This window comes from Electrophorus electricus, chromosome 10 (assembly GCF_013358815.1).
Source record: "Electrophorus electricus isolate fEleEle1 chromosome 10, fEleEle1.pri, whole genome shotgun sequence".
In the NCBI taxonomy this organism is placed as follows: domain Eukaryota; kingdom Metazoa; phylum Chordata; class Actinopteri; order Gymnotiformes; family Gymnotidae; genus Electrophorus; species Electrophorus electricus.
Window position 1 is genome coordinate 24,004,556 of NC_049544.1, and position 19,599 is coordinate 24,024,154.

Consider the following 19,599-nt stretch of genomic DNA (forward strand, 5'->3'; position numbering starts at 1 on the left):
AGGAAATGCGATACAGAAGGTTGTGAATTCCTTCCGGAATTAGAGGAAGCTTCTTTAAGAGTGAACTGGACCGAGGAAGTAATGGGTTTATAAATCAAAGTAAATAAAGTAAATTTTGTACTTTAGTCTTGAAAATAATCTCATCTGAAAACAAATCTCCTCCCCCGTTGCCACAGTGTGGCACAGCTGATACCAGACAACGTTCCGCTGCCCGCCTGCGGACTAAACGCAGATCCTGCTAGCGCATGCTGTTGCCTGGAGCACTGCTCTCAGGCTCTCCATGTACTGTAACGTCAGCTGGACATCAGACCCATCACAGGCGTCAGATCAGACGAGCGCGGTGAGGTGAATCCACATGTCGGTCGTTAATCAGACTCTGACGTACAGACGTGCTATGGCTGTCCCCCCGCTGACGACTGCTAAAGTATTCCTCCAGGTATGAGGCAGCATGTCACCAGAGGAATGTGGGAATAAGCTATTACTATTAATCTTATGGACCCCCAGAGTATAGAACACATGCGCACGCACATACATAGACTCCCACACACATGCACACTCAGCGAGAGTAATAGCTGGTAATGGGTAGCTGTTTAACGGAAGCGTGTCTCTGAGGGGCGTCATTTATAGTCACCACCATGTTTCATTCCCACTCCCGGAATCACAGACCTTGAACTCAATTAACAAACATTTATAAACAAGAGGCTTTTTTTATAGCACTTCCACACAAAAAGGCCTTCAGTCATACCAAAGATCCTGAACATTTATCTGACCTTCAAATATTATTTTCCTGTTTGCTTTGGTTGCTTCTGCACCTCCACATTGCATCCAAAAAGGATGCAAGCAAAAAAACTGGTGAGAGGTTGTTGGATTTCCCAGGCAATCTGTCTGAAATATATACCAGGGAAGCTGTCTGGGAGAAACCACCTTCACATTGTCACCTTTCTCTTCTGCTACACCTATCAAAAAAAGTATTCAGTATTTTTGTTGATTTCTCTGTTACCTTTTTAGTTCTGGTTTTATCATGTAACTTAACTTCTAATCTTGAGGCTCAACCCTTGGTATGGTTTCCTTACTGGTTTCTGTTCCTTCTATTTCACCAAACCAACTTCTCCTGTGGATCTAGTTTAGAAAAGACAGCCATGGTGCTGTGAAACAGAAAGTGAACAGGAACAGGAACAAGAAGTGAAACCTTTTTTCTGTCAAGCTACGAGTGCCATCCTCATAAGCACCAGTTCAAAACATGCCTTCATGCAGAATGAGTCCCTGTGTAGCGCTCGACCAAACTGAGCTGACGGCAGTGAAACAGTCTGGAAAATATGTCCTTGAGTTTCTGGAAGAGGTCACAGTGTGATCTCAGCAAAAACAACATCTACTCACGTCTACGTGCATCCAAATGTTGTACTTTTTACAGATGTCAGAGATAGCGATCAGAGGGTCAAAAGCTCCATACACTGTCGTTCCTGCAGTGGCACTGACAAAGAATGGCACAAAACCCTGAGAGAGAGAGAGAGAGAGAGAGAGAGAGAGAGGGAGAGAGAGAGAGAGAGAGAGAGAGAGAGAGAGAGAGAGAGAGAGAGGGAGATGGAGAGAAAGAGAGAGAGAGAGAGAGAGATAGAGAGAGAGAGAGGGAGATGGAGAGAAAGAGAGAGAGAGAGAGAGAGAGAGAGGGAGATGGAGAGAGAGAGAGAGAGAGAGAATGAGAGAGAGAGAGAGAGAGAGAGAGGGAGAGAGAGAGAGAGAGAGAGAGAGAGAGAGAGAGAGAGAGAGAGGGAGAGAGAGAGAGAGAGAGAGAGAGAGAGGGAGAGAGAGAGAGAGAGAGAGAGAATGAGAGAGAGAGAGAGAGAGAGGGAGATGGAGAGAAAGAGAGAGAGAGAGAGAGAGAGACAGAGAGAGAGAGAGAAAGAGAGAGAGAGAGAGAGAGAGAGAGAGAGACAGAGAGAGAGAGAGAGAGAGAGAGAGAGAGAGAGAGAGAGAGAGAGAGAGGGAGAGAGAGAGAGAGAGAGAGAGAGGGAGATGGAGAGAAAGAGAGAGACAGAAAGGCTGTGGGTTAGAGAATAAAAATTTAAAAATGCCATTTTGAATGTTGACACCGAGGCCAATGACTGATAATCATGTCCCATCAGTCAAATCTTTTTGCACCCTAGATGTGCCGATGACTCTCACAGCGCAGGCTTGGTGTGGGGCAGCAGAGCATGTTACCTTCTGCTTGGCTTCCACTATCCTCCTCTCCAGGTCTGAAGGTATCATCTTTCCCCTGCCAGACATGAGTGTAGGAGTTTACCGTTGGAGTCATATGTGATTGTCATCAGGACATGTGCAAGCGTGGGGTTTGGTTCCCCAGCCGTGCACATAAAAGAGCACTCTGGGTGATCCAGACCCACCTCTCGTCCGCTTTGATGCAGATGACGCTCTCTGTCCCTACACCAAGAGCTGCGGCGCCTTTCTTGATTGAGAAATGGCTCTGAAATACAGAGAAAATCACTAACGTTTACCGTTTTTATCATCAGCATCACTTTCATTGGTCCTGGAGCATTCAAGTCTCTATCGAAACCTTCTGTCTTAACGAAACACGTTAAATGGCTTTGAGGCCAGTGGATTCAGGGTAAGACTCAGTGGATACGTATGCAACCACACTGACTGTCAGGCCTGGTTTTGACTGCAACAATGTGAAACACAGAATTTCACTGCGTTACTAACAAATAAAAGCACTGTCACACAAGCATAGGAGACGCTGAATGTTTAGAGAGGGCTTTACACAAACTGGAGTCATGCTCCGTTACAGCTGCTATGGAAAGAAGCAGAAACAGACAAGAACAGAGACATTTAGCACAAAAAAGCCCCCACGAGCCTCTACAAACAAATCATTAGCTACATCTGCGACCTGCTAGTTCTGTGTCTCAGTCTCAGAGTAAACCAAAAGCGGTGCCTGATTGCTTAAGGGACAGTCAGTGTTGAATGACCTTAAAAGACACAAAGGGGTCAGAGGTGAGGTGAGATATGAAGGAGCCAGAGGTGAGGTGAGAATGGCCGTACGTGTTCAGAAGTGAAGGCTGCCAGCTTGGGGACCGATGACATCCCCTTCTCTTTCACTTCAGGAAACATTTTGTAACGAGCCAGCAGCATGGCATACATGTTGGAAATGGCGCCACCTAGAGGGAAACGCAAGGCATGAATGCATAGATTCTTTTTTTACTCATATGCTATTGCACATCTGATCTTTCTCAGTCTTTTGAGCCTTTGTTTCTCATGCCAGTCGATGTGCATTTATTGGTGTTGTGTGTCTGACTCATTTTAAGGGTCCCTCACACACATTACTGCTGTCCTATAGTCAGGGTGTCGGTCACCGAGTGATGGGGCCCTCTAAAAGCCTCAAAAATGAATGATTTGGGGTTTTTTTTGTTTTTCTAACTCTGTTATTACAGAGATAAATGACAACAGGCTTTTTCTTCCATGCGTCCTGTTTATCTGCCCACACTGCCACATCCCTGCATCAAAAGCAGGTAGCAATTTCTCTCCTGTAATTTCTATGTTGTTAGCAAGTTAGCAATTCAGACGTGATTAAAATGAACCCAAAATTAGGATTTGAAAAAAAGAGTGAAGAGAAGGAGAAAGAGATAGAGAGTGAGAGAGAGAGATAGAGAGAGAGAGAGTGGGAGATAGAGAGAGAGAGAGAGAGAGAGAGAGAGAGAGAGAGAGAGAGAGAGAGAGAGAGAGAGAGAGAGAAACCAAAAAGAGGGCAGATTATTTCTTTTTTTTCAGAAATGTTGTATGCTGTAGTAACATAAGCTAATTAGTCATTTCACTTTTGGCCATTTGTAAAAAAAAAAATAAAATAAAAATAAAAAATAAAACCAACAAGCTGATAAAGCACAAGAATTTTCTTTCAGCACAGAAAACCATTTTTTTAATAGTTATTGTAAGAATCAATGTTGCTGCTTCCAAAGTAAGTTACCCCAGCAACTAGCTAGTAACAGCATCATCCACAGGCAAAATGTGTTCATACCAACCAGACTCACATTGTAAATACATTCACATTATATATATATATATATATATATATATATATATATATATATATATATATATATATATATATATATATATATATATATATATATATATTTCTTTATTTTCTTGATTAGGGGGACGGGGCCCTGGCAGAGATGGGGAGGGGGTTAGAGCCCTGAGCAAACTGCCCCTTCCCAGGGCCCAAACTACCCCTTCATGGGGCACGAATTACCCATGGCCGGGGCACAAAATGTGGTACTACCCCCTTGCCAACAGCTGTGCGGTTATTAGAGATCCAGACTGTGAAACATTATTTGCATTAAATTAGTGTCCTGCTTAGCCAGACTGAGGTGGACTGATGCTATGAGCTTTTGTGTCTGAAAATGACTGCCACCCCAGTACCCACCTCCAAATTAATGCGATCCTTATCTCAATTTGAAGTAAACGTCAAGGGAATAACTGACATATGTGAGAATAATAGCCCGTGTGTTTTAAGGACTAACAGTACAGCTCACTGTTAACAGCGTGAGGACGTTCGTTCGTTTAAGCTCGACAGCCTGTCTGCCGTCTACCTGGTGAGAATATGCCGTCTCCTCGGCCATCCTCCCAACCAATGATGGCTCTCATCTTCTTCAGCGTGACGTATTCCAGAAGCACGAACACGGGCGCCACCTCGTAGGTGAACCTGCGCATCAGGAGATCACATGACCCAGTCACGCACAAGCCCAGATACAGAGGGAAGGAGACGGGAAAACGACGGCAGAGACTGAGCAGCTTTTCGCCCGCTCTCCTGGGAGGACGTTTAACGGCGCTGCAGCAGGCGCAGTCCATGAGACCAGAGTGCACTTGTGGATAGAAAAGAGATGAAGAATGATGGTTTGTGGAAGGAGAGCGGATTCCGTGTCCTTTCAGTAGAGCGTAAATATGCACACAAGCCTCATATATGCTGAGAATAATCATTTTAAACAGGAAATTGATCTAGTTTCATATGAATAACTAACATACTATACAAATTGTGTGGATTTTTATTTACCAATTTTCTAACATTTTGTACCAATTTTATGATGCTACTCACTTCTCAGGATTATACCAAATATTGCTTACACTAAAAGTTACATTATTCCACCAAGGTTATAAATATTATTTATATATTCGCAAAAATAAAATATTTTTTCCTTCGTGAAAAAAAATGTGTCAAATTATAAGATCTCAAATGATTATTATTTTGATTAATTTAAATCAAAGTACATTTGAGTTGCATTCTGATTTTTTTTTTTACTGCGTTCTAATTTGAATTGCTTCCTAATTTCCTCACCCTGAATGGTTGCGATAAGGGATGGTGAACGGACGTTAACGTCTGTCAGTTTGGCACTGAGAAATAAAGCCTGCTATCCGAGAGCGCGTCCTCGGGGAAGCAATGCGCGCGGAGCACGGGGAACGGAAATGGTCGCCGTACGTTTTTCGTATTTTAGCGCTCGAGAAAAGCCTCACTCACATGTTAGTATTGGCCGTCGACGTTAGCCAGTCTGCGGCCAGGCCGACCATGTCTAACCCGGTAGAGAGTTGATTGAAGTATCTGGGGTGAGCTATAAACCACAAAAATAGAAAAAAGGGGAAAAAAATCAAATGGATTAATCTTCACTGGAAATTCTTAATCTGTGTTATGATGCCAGGTTTCTCTGGCTGTGAACTATAATCTCAATGATTTTGGTTTCTGGCTCGGTTGTACAGGCCATGGTGTTGGAAGCAGGAGAATGTAGATATGTATTCTGCTTTTCTTAAAATACTGAAACAATTATTTTATTAACGAAAACGTAGTAAACCTGTCGATATAAACAATCTGCAAAGTAATGTGTCTATTATATATCAAGACCCCATTTTTTTTAGCGTTGCTGGATAACGCTGAGTTCAGAAGCGACTTTCGGACACGCAGACGCACACTTCTTCAACAGCACTGGCCAACTAACAGTCAAGAACAACGCTATTAAAATCACACTACTGACATTATTGACTCACAGTTCTCGTCTCACAACTGTGCAAAGCAGCCTGCGTGTCCTGCATCAACACTAACCACAGATGGCCATATGAGAAGTCTTTTTTGACCACCACCAGCCGAGGTTCAGTGCCAGAGGAAATACGCACACGGTTCTTAGCCTACCTGTTTTGATGGCGTATTTTAGAGTAGCGCGGCAGCTGATCAAAATGTCATCCAGTGTTTCGGGCTCATCCGACAGTTCCCAGTTGATTCTCTGAAGCAGTTCATTTGGATAGTGAAAATCAATCACTTTCGTCGACCTGTCGAAAGATTCCACAATGTAGGCCAGTAAAATATCCACAACTTCTTGTAGAAAATTCATCGTCTTCATGTCTCCGTCCAACGCCGGCAAAAGATCTAAGAAATAACAGACGATGTCATTAATTCGTCGCGGTCGAAGAAATAGTAAAGACGAATTTTCTGTTTAACCTTGAAAAATGAAGGTCACGTGCTTCTTACACATTTTAGGTAAAATTCTCCATAAAAGCCTATTTTCATTCAATAATAAATGCAATGATTACATGCAACATAAGCATAGCCATATGTTACATGAAAATTAATTAATTTATGATTACACAGCCTAATAATTATACGCAGTGATAAGGCTGTGTGTTCAATTATGTAGGCTTTAAAAAAAAAAAAAATGACTCGTGTACAATTCGTCAGAAAAAAATCAAAGCTTTCCAAATCCAACAATAATAAAGCATTGAATAAAATACAGCTCGGAACAGCACGCAAAAATGTTTAAAGACATCCCTGGACTTATTCTGACATAAGGAAAATTTGGACTATGAATTTGTTCACAAGCTTAATTAGAAACCAAGTCTGAATAACAGTGTGAAAAAACGAATATCCTTTACATGAAAGAAATGAAGTGGATTTATACCTGTTGAATAGAGATCGGAGAAGCTCACGGTCGCTTTGGAACAGCCGCACGCCTCAGCCTCGGAGCTACCGTGTTTGGAGGACGGGTCTCTGGGCTTCTCAGTCTCGCCAACGTTCAGGAGCGCTTACCACAGAGTTTGCTTTGGTTAAGGGACTTTCTCACAAAATACCAATTATTATTATTATTCAGTTTTAAGGGCATTTTTCTATAGGCCTTATAAAAATAACTTTAAGCAATTTTATCAGCAGAAAAATCAAATAAACATATCTAATTAATTCATTCATTAAGAATGGCTTTTTAATGATCCTACCACATAATTTCGATCCGATGCCACCGGTGAATTTTTGGGCCGCGGCTTGGCACCAAGCCCTGGCTGTGGTGTTTTTGTCGAAATGAAACGAAAACAGCACAATCACAAAACTTTGGTTTGAACTGTCACACAGATCACACGTGATAGTGACAATAAAGGTCTGCGTTTAAGTGTACACGCTTTAAGTAACATACAATATTAAAAGAAAAACAGCGGCATTGCCAAGCTTTACACAGGCTGAACCTCGGGCTAAGCGCAGAGCACACATTACATGACCTATTTCTTTGTCTCAGTAGTATCATTGTTAATACAACGCTTGACTATAACACGGTTCAGATTTAAGAATAAATTTAATTCCCACGTCTTTTTAAAACTAGCCCTCACCGTCATACGTTCTCTCCAAATTGAACAGTATTACTTACGCGTGCTTGGGATTTGGCTGGTGCTGTCAGCGGCATTTTCGGCGCCCAGAGACCAAAACCCGTGTGATGCCATTACAAATAATCGCCAGAGGTTTGCGTGTACGAGCCACGGAGACGAACAGTGCCCATCCGGACGGAAACCCGCGCCAGTGGGGAAAGGGAGCTGTTCACAGACGTGGTGCTGATTCGCTCCTGTCCGGTCCGCGCTGGGTGCTGGGGGCGCAAACACACGCTTGGCGCATCGACAAACAGCCGCGTAAAGTCTGCAGAGTCGTTACACCTTTTTTTCTCCAGCGGAGTCTTCCCCTGACTCATACATGAAGGCTCCAACGAGCCTAAAGCAAACAAGAGGATTTAGAAAGGACGACGACGGCTTCTGAGCTCATGGTTTCCGAGCGCGCAGATAACGGAACGAAAAAAAGAGGCATTCAGAATGAAATAATATTCTTGTGCATGTAACTTAGGCGCAGATCTGAAACGGTACCTATTAAGTTGCTAAAAATCATTTTTGTATGCATGGCTTTTAAAAAAAAAAAATCTGGCTATTTGGTAATCCATCATGAGATGCTGAACGCGCGGTTACGACGCTATTAACAGCAATAAAGGGTTCGCGTTCCGTAGTGCTCACCCAGTTTCACGTCACCACAGACATTCCGACGTGATTCACTTCATGACGAACCATTTTACGTCGCGCGTCCTGACCACAGCGCTGCTGGCCCCTCCTGTCGCCTTGGCGCACAACTTGTCTCTGAGAAAGACCAAGCTAGATGTGTCGAACATTTTGAGTTTTTTAATTTCTTAAGCAAATCCACTCCACCGAACAAGGGGCCCCGTAGACGGTGGGGACGCGTGGCACCGTGCACTCATCGGAACGATCTTAGACCGGTGGTCAGTTCGTTGCTCACGGGTCTGCAGACATGGCCGATTGTGTAGTTCTCCTACAGCAACTCTGTTGAAACGAAGGCCTACATTTAAACAATAAAAACAAATATATCTAGAATATGTTCAGCAAAAAAAAAATATTACAGGTGAACTATTTGGCACGGGAGGATATTTTAAACGTAAAAAGAAACATCCGCACGGGCGCGCGTTTGCATTGAAACTCTATTTTAATTCCATTTTAATTCCTAAACGAAATGATTTGTTTTCCTTATATACATATGGATAGAATTTAAAGACACGCAGTGGCGACTGACGTTTCTCAGTAATTTATGTTTTTTAAAAAGCAAAACACACACAGAGAGAGAGAGAGAGGGAGAGAGAGAGAGAGAGAGAGAGAGAGAGAGAGAGAGAGAGAGAGAGAGAGAGAGAGAGAGAGAGAGCAGTCGCTAAAACATTCATAAGAATTCTTCATATAATTGAAATAAAACAGTAAGAAGTCTAATCCTTCGTTCAGGAATGAAGAGACATTATGGCAGAATCGCAGCGTTCTTCTACAAAAAACCCACAAACAAACAAAAAAACAAAAACAAAACAAAACAAAAAAAAACAGAAACAATATACACACACCAAAAACTGATGAAAATTACAAGTGACATAATTCTGAAAAAAACCGGAGAGGATATAGTCGGAACAATATATAACAATATCTCTTCGACGGTTATACACTGGAATATATATACAATAATATTTCTTTTTTGTAATAATTTATCCAGTAATAGCACTGAATATATTTAGTCATATTGAAATTTGCATTATTTCTGTGCCTGTATGTAAACATGTTATTTGAAAATTATTCAAAGTAAAGAACACTTGTTAACTGCCCTTTAAGAGAATAACAGGGGATGAAAACCAAAACTGTTTAGTGTACGAGAGGACGCTGAATGTGCAGTACCCATCAGACATGAGAATACACTCTTAGTGGCTGTGTTGCTGGCTGAGGGGTCACACAGCCATCCAGATGGCTGGTCTCATTTAGAGGACCTTTAGGGGTTTGTGAAGATTTGGGAGTAGCAGATTTGGGAGATTTGCACTTCTGCTGTATCCAGACTTGTTTCAAGCTAAACTGGAGTTTGGTAGGTAGATAAAATGTAGCAAAGTTTTGACGATTCTAACCATGTAGTGTCCACTCTTTCGGTGCTGGTAACTCTGAAAGGGCTTCGATATCTACAGTCTGGCGCCTCACGCCCCGTGAGACAGAAGCACCCACTGCCAAGAGGGATTGCGAATCTGATAAAAATCCACATAGTTATACAGACATGCTTTTACGATTTAACATTTGAAGCTTTTAATAACCTTAAAAAAAGGTGCGTAATGACAAGACAATGTCCATGCTGCTTGTATCAGGCAGCGCATCAGGCCAGCCTCGGCCAGTGCGGTGTGCAGCGAGAGGTCAGCGAGTCTAGTGTTGCTTGATCAGCCGTCCTCGCTGCGAGGTCTTTCTCAGCAGCTTCCTGTAGTCGTACGGGTTGTCCTCGCTTTGGCTCTCTGTAGAGGGTATTCTGGGAAAAGAGTGTCTGCGGACAGAGCAGAACAGATTGCACTCAGCTGGGCGGGCAGGACCAGAGACGTGCGGGGGTAGGAAGGAAAAGCATGGGGCATCACCTGCTCCGCCTCATACATCACTGTTTCCGAGCATTTCACGCAATATAGAAACATTTGGGCAGGTCAGATGGAATGCATGCAAGTCTATGTGTTTGTGTGTGTATGGGGGGGAGTGTATGCATGCATGTGTGTGCCTTGCTCATATACATGGGAATTTTAGCTTGCTCACCTGTTTTCTTTCAAGGGCTTGGGGTTGTCTGTCCTTGGGACGTCAGACAGGGTTCTCTCTGTGGACCGCCTCCTGTCTCCAGGGACCCCCAGCTCAGCAGACGCCCGTGTCTTGCCTGGCAGGCAGCTTGCGGAATCGCTGCTGCTCAGAGCCTGGTAGTAGTCATCATCCATGTCCAGGAGCTTCTTTGGACTGGTGAGTGAAGCCAGAAAACATGCAGGAGTCGTTATGATGCCACCACAGCTGTGCTAAACAGCAGCTGTTTGAAATCCCACTTGCAGCACTAGCTTTAGCATTAGCGAGCCTGCGAGTCTCATACAGAGCTGTTTGTCTCAGCCTTAAGCAGTGCGACTGCTGTCCATGGCACGCTAATAACCTGGCCGCAGACAATGGAGACGATGGAGCGCCAGGTCGGAGCTCGTCGCGTGGGAGCAGGTCTCACTGCTAACAGGCCCAGCTCATGCTTGAAGCTCCTGAGAGTAGCTTGGACACCCAGCTATGGGGTCTAGTAGGGATTCCCCTTCTGTGGCTTTCTCTTGGTGTCGGGCCGTTATTAGTTATGTAATGGAAAAGGATCAAATATATGGCTGACATGCCCCAGTGCGCCTGCCTTTTTATCCAGCTCTAAATCAACCGTATATCACTCAGACACGGTCATAGTGTCCAGCGCAGGGGTGGACATGCTCGTTATCCCCCTTCTCCCTCACTACTACCACTACAAACACTCTCTCCCTGTCTGTCTCTCTGTCTCTCTCTCTCACCTGTCTGTCTTTCTCTCCCCTTGCCACTGTGGTTCTGACAGGCGCAGAGCTGGTAGAACTTTTGCTGACCTTCTCATTTTTAATGATGCATGTAAATGGCTGCTGTCCGTCCCCATTATTATACACCTCAAAATGATTGCACCTAATATGTTTTGCTGTATGAGTGTGTGTGTGAATGTGTGTATGTGTGTGTGTGAGTGTATGTGTATGTGTATGTGTGTGTGTGTGTGTGTGCATGTGTGTGCGTGTGTGTGTGTGTGTGTGTGTTTTTCTGTTTCCTGTTTTTCTTTCCTGCTCCCGATGACCTGGTTCACCCCAACCCAATATTCAAATGAGACTGAACAAGGACATCAGCCACAAAAATAAGCTTTTGTTATCTAACTTCGTGACATTTGAATAATTTGAAACTATATCATGTATACACAATGCGTACTGTAAACAATTTGTCAGATTACAGCAGAAAAACTTGGTTTTCCTCAAGAGTACAAAAGATGATTTGACGTCCACAGTTTAACCGCATGGTGGAACCACGACGGTAAAAAGCAAACACTACAGTCAAGACAAAATAACCCCAATAAAAACTCCTCTAAAAATGACGGACTATTACTACAGAGTCATTTTCACACTCAGTAAATTCTAGATACACTTAAAGCAGCCCTTGTTCCAGATTGTGAATAAACTACAAAGCTATGTATATTGGACCATTAACTAAACTTTACATCTGTGGAGACTTTTTTGTGTTATACCACATATTTTTTGTTTCCAAGCAGTTCTAATAAGTGTTCCAGGCCACTGATACCGAACTCCCTCTCCCACTGTGTCAAGCTTCGTCTTTCTGATATTCCAAGCCCCTAGTACGTGGAGTGAGCGACATCTCTGTGACATGACGCCAGTTCCATTACCTCTGTTTCCGTAGTCTCTTCTTGCCGTCTTTTACGGACCGCTGTGAAAATAAAAAGAGAGGCAGACCGCCGATTTACTGCAGGGCAAACACACAAGGGAAGCGCGGAAGAAATTAGTGCTGGCAGCGTTGCATTATTGACTGAAAGTGTGAGCCCACATGGATGATGTTGTAGTAGGTTGAGTCCTCCGGTGTGTTCAGCGTCTTTGGCTTCTGGGATCGGCGAGGTGTCCGTGGTTGTTTTGTATCAGCTGTGGAGGACAGGGGACAAAACACATCAGGCCAAAAATACCATGGTAATGCTGTAATTTTTGTCTTTGGGTAAGACACTAACCTGAACTGGGGACTAGTTTCCCAAAACCTTTTTAGGCAAATAGTGTGCTGTGCCTAAATATCCTTAAACCAGACAGGAGAGCGAGTGGGTCACAGCTAGAAAACCCTGTGGTCTCACAGCCCCTGCTGAGAAACCCTATTACCTCACAGCCCCTGCTGGGGAACCCTGTTGCCTCACGGCCCCTGCTGAGGAACCCTGTTGCCTCATGGCCCCTGCTGGGGAACCCTGTTATTTCACATCCCATAGCCTTATCTGTTGGGGGTCAGTGCTCAAACGTGACTGAAAAATGAGGCAAATATTTGCACTGGAGCATCTGAGCAAATCCCTGAACCTGACGCCCTCATCCAGACACCCTGTCAGGACCGCTTAGCCCAGTGATATCGCTTAACCTTTTCATTCCCAGTTTCATCCAGAGCTTTATCAGACCGTGGAATCTGTTACCACCACGCACTAAGTTCTGGTCAACTCTTCATAAAGCTTTGTGAGTGTGTGAGTGTGTCTGTTTTTGAGTGTGTTATTTATTGAGTGTATCATCACTATGTGTGTGTGTGTGTGTGTGTGTGTGTGTGTGTGTGTGTGTAAGGTCTTTTTAATTATTTCTATATCAAACCCTACCTTTAGGTTACTGACATCATGAAGAGAAGGTACTAATGTGTTCTTTGATCTGATGTCAGTCTGCTAGCGCAACATCACGGCTTTACTGTGTGTCCTGTCTACCCTGACGCAAGAGAGTCAATGTCCGCCAGGCATTAGGACATGAGAAGAGAAAGTTTGTCATATTTATTGGACATTCCCCTCAAAAGGTCACCAATAATTCTCTGCTGCTCGGAGGAATAAAGCCAATTTAAGGTTCTTATATTAACGCTTGCCATAATTGCCCAAGCACTTTATCATGAAACGTGATTAGCATTTAATGACCTTTTGTATAAAGAGAAATGTGATTGCTATTCAAAAGGGCACTTTGCATTTCTCAGGGAAAACAACAGTAATAAAACCTGATTATCATTGTTTATTTTTATTAATATTCAGCTAGACCTTTTCACAGGACATCTCATAACTATGATAAATTAACACCTAATTTTCTTTTTTTTTTTAATTATTTCAGTTGAGGAATTATACTGTATGCAACTTCCAGTCCATTACAATTCAATACATTACACATCATAACAGACAATCAGGAAGGTCAGACTGACATTAGAAACTTCCATGCATCCTGCTAGCAGCTTGGGAAATTTAATTCTGTACCAGCATGTGCGTTAAAGGACGGACATGGAGATTGGCTTCAGCACGGAAACTGTGCTGATCACAGAGAAACATCGGCGCAGAGTGCAACACTAGTCACTCCTGACACAATCATCGTGTCTCCTGCATGCCTAATAAAATGTCTGAGAACAAAATGTGTAATGGCACAGTGGATGAGCCCAACAAGCGCAAATGAACTTGTCTAACACACACACACACACACACACACGCTCACGCACACACATCTCCTTTATCAGTCTCGTCTTCCCAAAGCAATTCGATGTATCGTCTGAAGGAATCAAATGAACAATAGTTCAGCAGACCTACACAGAGCAGGGAACTTTCTGACAAGTCGTCTTGTCCTGCAGCTCTCCTGCGTTTGGCATGCGACCCAGCAACCCTCCGATACCATCAGATATCAGACAAGAGAGACAGGGTGGGGTGAAAAGATGCATTTGTTACAGCAGACTGGGAAGAAATAGGGCTGCTGTTCTCTCAGCCGTGTGTCGAGATGAATTTGTGTCGACGTTTTTGTTTCTGCTAATGACTATACAAGGAATTCAGATGGAGGAAATGATAAAAAAGAAAATTGCGTGACTTGCGTGTGAGACGTGGCTGTGGTGCATGGCTTCACCTGACTGCTGCAGCCGGGGGCCCGCGCGAGCGCTCAGGGCCAGCCCGTTTACAAACACGCCGTTGCAGGTGGGGTCGATCTGGCGCGCCTGTATTATGGCATTCAGCTTCATCTGCAGTGCCAGGTAGTCCTCAGAGAGGCTGCTTATCTGGACAGAAGCACAAAGGCAAAACGTCACAGGCACTGAAAGGAAAGCGTGTTGTGTGTCAGAACAGCTGACACCAGTTAGCTTGCTGGATCCCCTGGAGTGATGCATGTTAAGACGAGTACTCAAGAGTTGCACTATTGTTACAGTTCCTCGTTTCTGGAAAAAAAAAAAAAATCTTGGACATTTCACTGATGCGTTTATCCAAAGCAACTTACAATCATGATTGAATACAACTTGAGAAGTTGAAAGTTAAGGGTCTTGCTCAGGGACCCAACAGTAGCAACTTACAGGTGGTGGGACTTGAACTGACAATTTTCCAATTACTAGTCAAGTACCTTAACTTCTGAGCTACCACAGACACTGGACATTACTCACTGACCAGAGATTTATTTTGCCTTTTATTTTGTATGGGTGATGTCGCTAACCAGAATGTGTTTCTGGGCTTAAGTGCCTTGGGTCTGGGTCCAACAGCGCCATGACCTGAACATGCTTCCTCTGGTACAATGTTAGTTTCTCTGGTTCCATTTTCTAGATCTGAACCTTCTGGAGGTCATCAGGTTCTAGCTGTGATGATCTGGTCCTGGATATAGAGCTCTAGGTGCCTGACAGACTGCTCTGAGCTTGACGTGTCTGGGGTCGTCACCTGTTGGGAAAACCTCTCTACTTCCTCTTCCTCTCTGCGTGTTGTGTCCTTAAGGTTCTTCCTGCCCTTGTACCCTCTGAAGTTGCTCTGGATCTTCAGAGCCGCTTGCTCTTCGTCGCGCCCCTCCTCATCCTTGGCCTGGATGTCCGTGATGTCCAGGTCTTCCTCCCTCTCCCTGTTTCCTTCTTGCTGCGCTCGGAGCTGCTTCCTCTCTCTGTGGCCTCGGAAGTTGCTCTGCAGGAAGCTGGCTGCTTGGTCCTCGTCCCCCTCCCCCACACCCTCCCCAGTAGGCCCCTCCCCCATCTCCGCCGGCTCCTCCACCACTGAGCACACCAGAGCCGACTCCGTTTCTTCCGATGGGGAACAGGTGGCCCTGTTCTCCCGGGTTGGAAGCTTTCCTTCTTCCTGGAGCCTCTTGCGTTCTTTGTGCCCTCGGAAGTTGCTCTGGAGGACAGTGGCGGCTTTCGACTCTTGCTCCGAGTCTCCTTCCTCCACTGCTTTTCCTTCCAGCTCTTCCTCAGCCTGGACGCCAAGTACCTCGGAATTTTCTCCGGGGCCTGTCGAAGGACTGCCAAGCTTGTCTATAGCCAGCTTCTTGTTCCATTCCTGGTGCCCGTCCTCCCCTGCCCTTGGCGACGTCTCCTCCCTTACGTCTCCCCGTTCCGCTCCTTTCTCCTTTTGTGCGGCTTCCCTGAAAGGAAACAGTGCAGGTGTGTTAGTGGGCCACTGATATTTTAATAATAGTTTATTCCACTGAGATGCATGTCGTAAGTGAAGCTGCACACTTCTTCTCTTTGAAAGTCTTCTCTCTTTGTCCACTGTATGGTGCCTGGATCCGGACCACTGCTGTCTTCTTCTCGTCCAGTAACTCCTGGTACCGTTTCCTTGCCAGATAGCCTCGGCACCCTGCATGCAGGGGAGAAGAACTTTTGTGAGGACGCACTTTTGATGCCAGGTGTGGTTACAGAGTTTTGTTGGGTGGAAATACCGTTCTTACCAGCTTGAAACTGGATCAAGGTGATTTCCGTCTTGGCTTTGCTTTTATCATCGGCAACCTGTCTTCTCACTTTGTGTCCTCTGTATGCTGGAAGACGAAGACAGAAGATGCTAAGTGCTATTTATGCCTGCTATGTCCTACAACAGGAGTTGTAGGGAGGAGAATGGAGAAAAGAATAAAAAACTCTCACAGGAGAGGTGTGTTAGTGGGACACCTTCACGTCACAAACGATTTTATTGCTTCTTTGAATGGGAACGATGGTTGAAGAACATCTACTATCCTGAACTGTTTATACTGATCCAAAAGTTAAAATGTTACATAACTATAAATGTGTCTCATGTTGGTCCGAGAAAACAAACAAACAATCAATCAGATCCTCCAGGTTTGAGTATTGAGCACAATCAGCATAAGTCATCAAGAAAAACTCAAAATTCAAAATAAGCACAAATAGCTTTAAAATTTCTAACTCTGATCTGTAAAGCTAAATTACATTCACGATTACGTTCACTAAATGCAGTACGTCAAGTGCATTCCCTGGACTGGGAGGCAGTCGGCCACACAGAGCCCTCACCCGACTGCAGTACCACAGCGCTTTGCTCTCTTTTCTCCAGAACCTTCTGGAAGCGTCGGAAGGCCAGCCAGCCCCGCACGCACGCCTGCACCTGAATGGTCCAGACCAGGGTCTGTCTGATCATCAGGTTCAGTTGCTCCATGTGGTAGTACTTCAGAAAGACCTGAAACACAGCAACAGCGATAGACAGCAAACACAGATGTGGCTCGATTCTCTGGCACTTAGGTTTGCTTAAATCTATCTATTGAACTGCACATGTGCTGGTGCTATTTCATTCTGAGCAGCTTCTAGTGGTTTTTAACGTATTTTCGCCAGACGAGATTGGCAGACAGATGTCACCAACATCTGGATGTTGTCTGTAGTAGATGAAAGCGCAGAGGTTTAAGCAACTCTGCATTTGGAACCGGACACGATTTTAAAAGTGTCTCTGATCTACAGCATGTACGGATGGGCCTGTGAACCTTGGTTTTCCCTAGAACCCAGTTTTCCAGCTTTGCCTTCTCCAGAACAGCCATGCATGTCTCAGGGCTCACAGCCGGCTCCTTGTTTGCTGGAAATGCCAGGATGTAGTACCTGTAGACACAGGGGTTCTTATTGGCAACGGGAACTGCACTTCGGAATATCCGGAATATCCTTCTCTGAGGTAGTGTGTGTTCACAAAAGCTCATTGAAGGATATTCCATGTCACTTTTCCCCCCACACAAATCCGGAGTGACCCCTACTCTGTACTGTTTAGTACATTCTCTGTCCTAACATGAGAACACTAATCAGATGCTTATCAACACCTTTTGGAATTGAGCCAGGTGGGACAGAGAAGGGTATGCAATGAACAGCGCAGTAGTAAACACAGTCGTAATTAACTGTGTTAATTAATAGCCTCTGGTGCCTGTGATCCAGACGTCCAGATTACGGAGACGGAGCACGTGTTTGCCTTGCGGTGTCTGTGTCGCTCACCTCTTGATGAAGTTTCCAAAGAGGATCCGGTGAGAGTAGCCCTGCTGGCGGATCTTGGCAGTCTCCAGAACGCCCGTATAGCAGAGTTGGATCAGAACCTTCTCCTTGTCGAACTTATGGGCCTGGCGATCATTGTTGGGTTTGATACAGCGCACAAAGTGGGGCTGTCCTGCTGCCATCTTAGAGAGCAGGTCCATCAACGAGTACTGCTCCAATCAAAGATGGCATGGGTCGAAAGTTACTGCTAAGATGGCACAAATGTATTCTGTGATATATTTATAAAAGACTAGTCTGGAACAAGTATCGTAACTAGGCTTCTGTAAATTAAAGCTGAAACCCACTGATTCAAGATAAATTCAATTTTTAAAAAATTAATCAAGATTCATTATTTGGAAAAGGTGACAAAAAATGTATTTAGTTAATGTCAATTACAAGATGAATTTCATGTCATCTTAGTTCACTGAACTGTCAAACTGGCCTAAAGCTGCTTTAATTCAAATAAATACTGAAATAATTAGAATAAAGGGTAGTTTAGTAAAGAATTCTCACTCTGAAGTAGGAGGCTACGGTCTGAGTCCTCATGTTAGTGGTCTCTCTCGGGTGTCGTACGCTCCCAATTCCACTGTCCCCCTGCCAAGACAAGACATTTTCAGCTCACTGAAAACCTACCGCTGGTGAAAATGTGTAGATTCAAGGGCAAGGTGAGAGAATGCACGTGTCCTTACGACAGCAAGGCAGAATAAAAAGCAGGACAGGACATTGATACGAGTGCATGTTTCTGGATGTGGTGCGTCTAGTGCCCCTTTGGGGAGAGAAGCTGTACGGAGAAACAGAAGCCAACTCTGGATGTGTGACTCAATGTGACTTTCTAATGCTTGAGAAGAGACACACGAACAAGCAGCGTAAACACACAAACACTGTGTCCGATCAAGAGTCTGAGCAGATTTAGAAAAGAAAAAACAAAATGTGAAAAACATAGTATGGGTCGAAATATGTGTTGGAAAACCATGCCCCTTGCTGTCACTGAAATTAACACCATGGATTCTCTGACTTTTTTTTAAAAATTGAAATTAGTTTTTGTCCTCTTTCAACTTTAGGTTGTAGGTCTTTTCTTGTGTCGTTTCACAGAGATTTCTGTATTCTAGTAAAAACTACACCACACATAACATAGCACCCACTAACCTCTGGGTATTCACGATGCTACATCACTCCCACAAACTACATCACTCACACAGCAAGCTTGGAGTGGAAACACTGGAGCAGCTGCCCTTATCTACACTACAGAAACAGTGGGGAGGATCTCTGATGTAAGCTTTCTAAAGAGAATGACTCACTATGCAAATGCATAACAATCTATTCACAAAGACTGTTCATTTCAATATGTGTGAAGTCTCAATTAGTTCCAGACACAGAACTTCAGACAGCAAAGATTTAAATGTACAATCAATATTTTCTCTTAGATTCAGAAGGTCCTTTACTGCCAAATGCTTAGAGGATACAAACCATTTTTTGAACTGTAAGCATTACAAAACAGTAACTGTGAGGTGGTAGCCATGTGCGCCAGCACAGTAAACTAGATGCACACTTCAAATGCGGAAAAATTAATTTCCAACCTCAATTCAGTCTTCTTTGCAAATGCCAGATGTACACTGGGAAATTGCATTTTTTTTCCGTAGGCCTTCATACCACTGGCAGCACACGGGATAGGAATGGGTACAAGGGCACGCTTGTGTACACACACACACACACACACACACACACACACACACACACACACACACAGGCAGGCAGAACAGGCCACCTGCACTTCGCCTGGAGCCCCAAGGGGTGCAGCGGAAAGACACGTGTCACGTCCTCTGAGAAACCTGGTCGTTCCCACTGTACTCACCAAGACGATCAAAAAGGAGGCGGGGTTTGGGGGTGGTGGAGAGGGGGCTTGAAATATCAATCAGACAGGAAGAGGGGAAGACAGAAGAGGGGAAGAACTGAAAGTGAAAAGGAGAGAAAGGTTTGAGAGAGGTGAGGTGTTTATTTAGTGGC

The 19,599-nt window shown here is 44.3% G+C and overlaps 2 protein-coding genes across 3 annotated transcripts in view; both read right to left on the bottom strand.

Moving 5' to 3' along the window:
• gad2 (glutamate decarboxylase 2) overlaps positions 1-8,340 on the bottom strand; it is an 18,072-nt gene extending 9,732 nt beyond the window's left edge. Inside the window, exons 1-11 of one of the 2 annotated variants that reach the window (XM_035531045.1) lie at positions 8,290-8,340; positions 7,662-7,996; positions 7,240-7,302; positions 6,930-7,052; positions 6,167-6,400; positions 5,504-5,594; positions 4,581-4,693; positions 3,034-3,149; positions 2,382-2,461; positions 2,200-2,254; positions 1,378-1,494 (exon numbers count right to left, since the gene is read on the bottom strand). In XM_035531045.1, the coding sequence (XP_035386938.1) occupies positions 1,378-1,494; positions 2,200-2,254; positions 2,382-2,461; positions 3,034-3,149; positions 4,581-4,693; positions 5,504-5,594; positions 6,167-6,400; positions 6,930-7,052; positions 7,240-7,302; positions 7,662-7,734 (1,065 nt within the window). In that variant the 5' untranslated portion in view covers positions 7,735-7,996; positions 8,290-8,340. The other variant, XM_035531043.1, reaches the window with a different exon arrangement.
• An 807-nt stretch (positions 8,341-9,147) lies between these two features.
• Positions 9,148-19,599, bottom strand: part of myo3a (myosin IIIA) — a 57,012-nt gene continuing 46,560 nt past the window's right edge. The window contains exons 24-35 of the mRNA XM_035530880.1: positions 18,109-18,189; positions 17,560-17,765; positions 17,067-17,178; positions 16,606-16,768; positions 16,035-16,121; positions 15,823-15,943; positions 15,038-15,728; positions 14,247-14,394; positions 12,196-12,287; positions 12,038-12,078; positions 10,375-10,566; positions 9,148-10,117 (exon numbers count right to left, since the gene is read on the bottom strand). Coding sequence (XP_035386773.1) covers positions 10,003-10,117; positions 10,375-10,566; positions 12,038-12,078; positions 12,196-12,287; positions 14,247-14,394; positions 15,038-15,728; positions 15,823-15,943; positions 16,035-16,121; positions 16,606-16,768; positions 17,067-17,178; positions 17,560-17,765; positions 18,109-18,189 — 2,049 coding nt within the window. The 3' untranslated portion in view covers positions 9,148-10,002. The remainder of the gene's footprint in view (positions 10,118-10,374; positions 10,567-12,037; positions 12,079-12,195; positions 12,288-14,246; positions 14,395-15,037; positions 15,729-15,822; positions 15,944-16,034; positions 16,122-16,605; positions 16,769-17,066; positions 17,179-17,559; positions 17,766-18,108; positions 18,190-19,599) is intronic.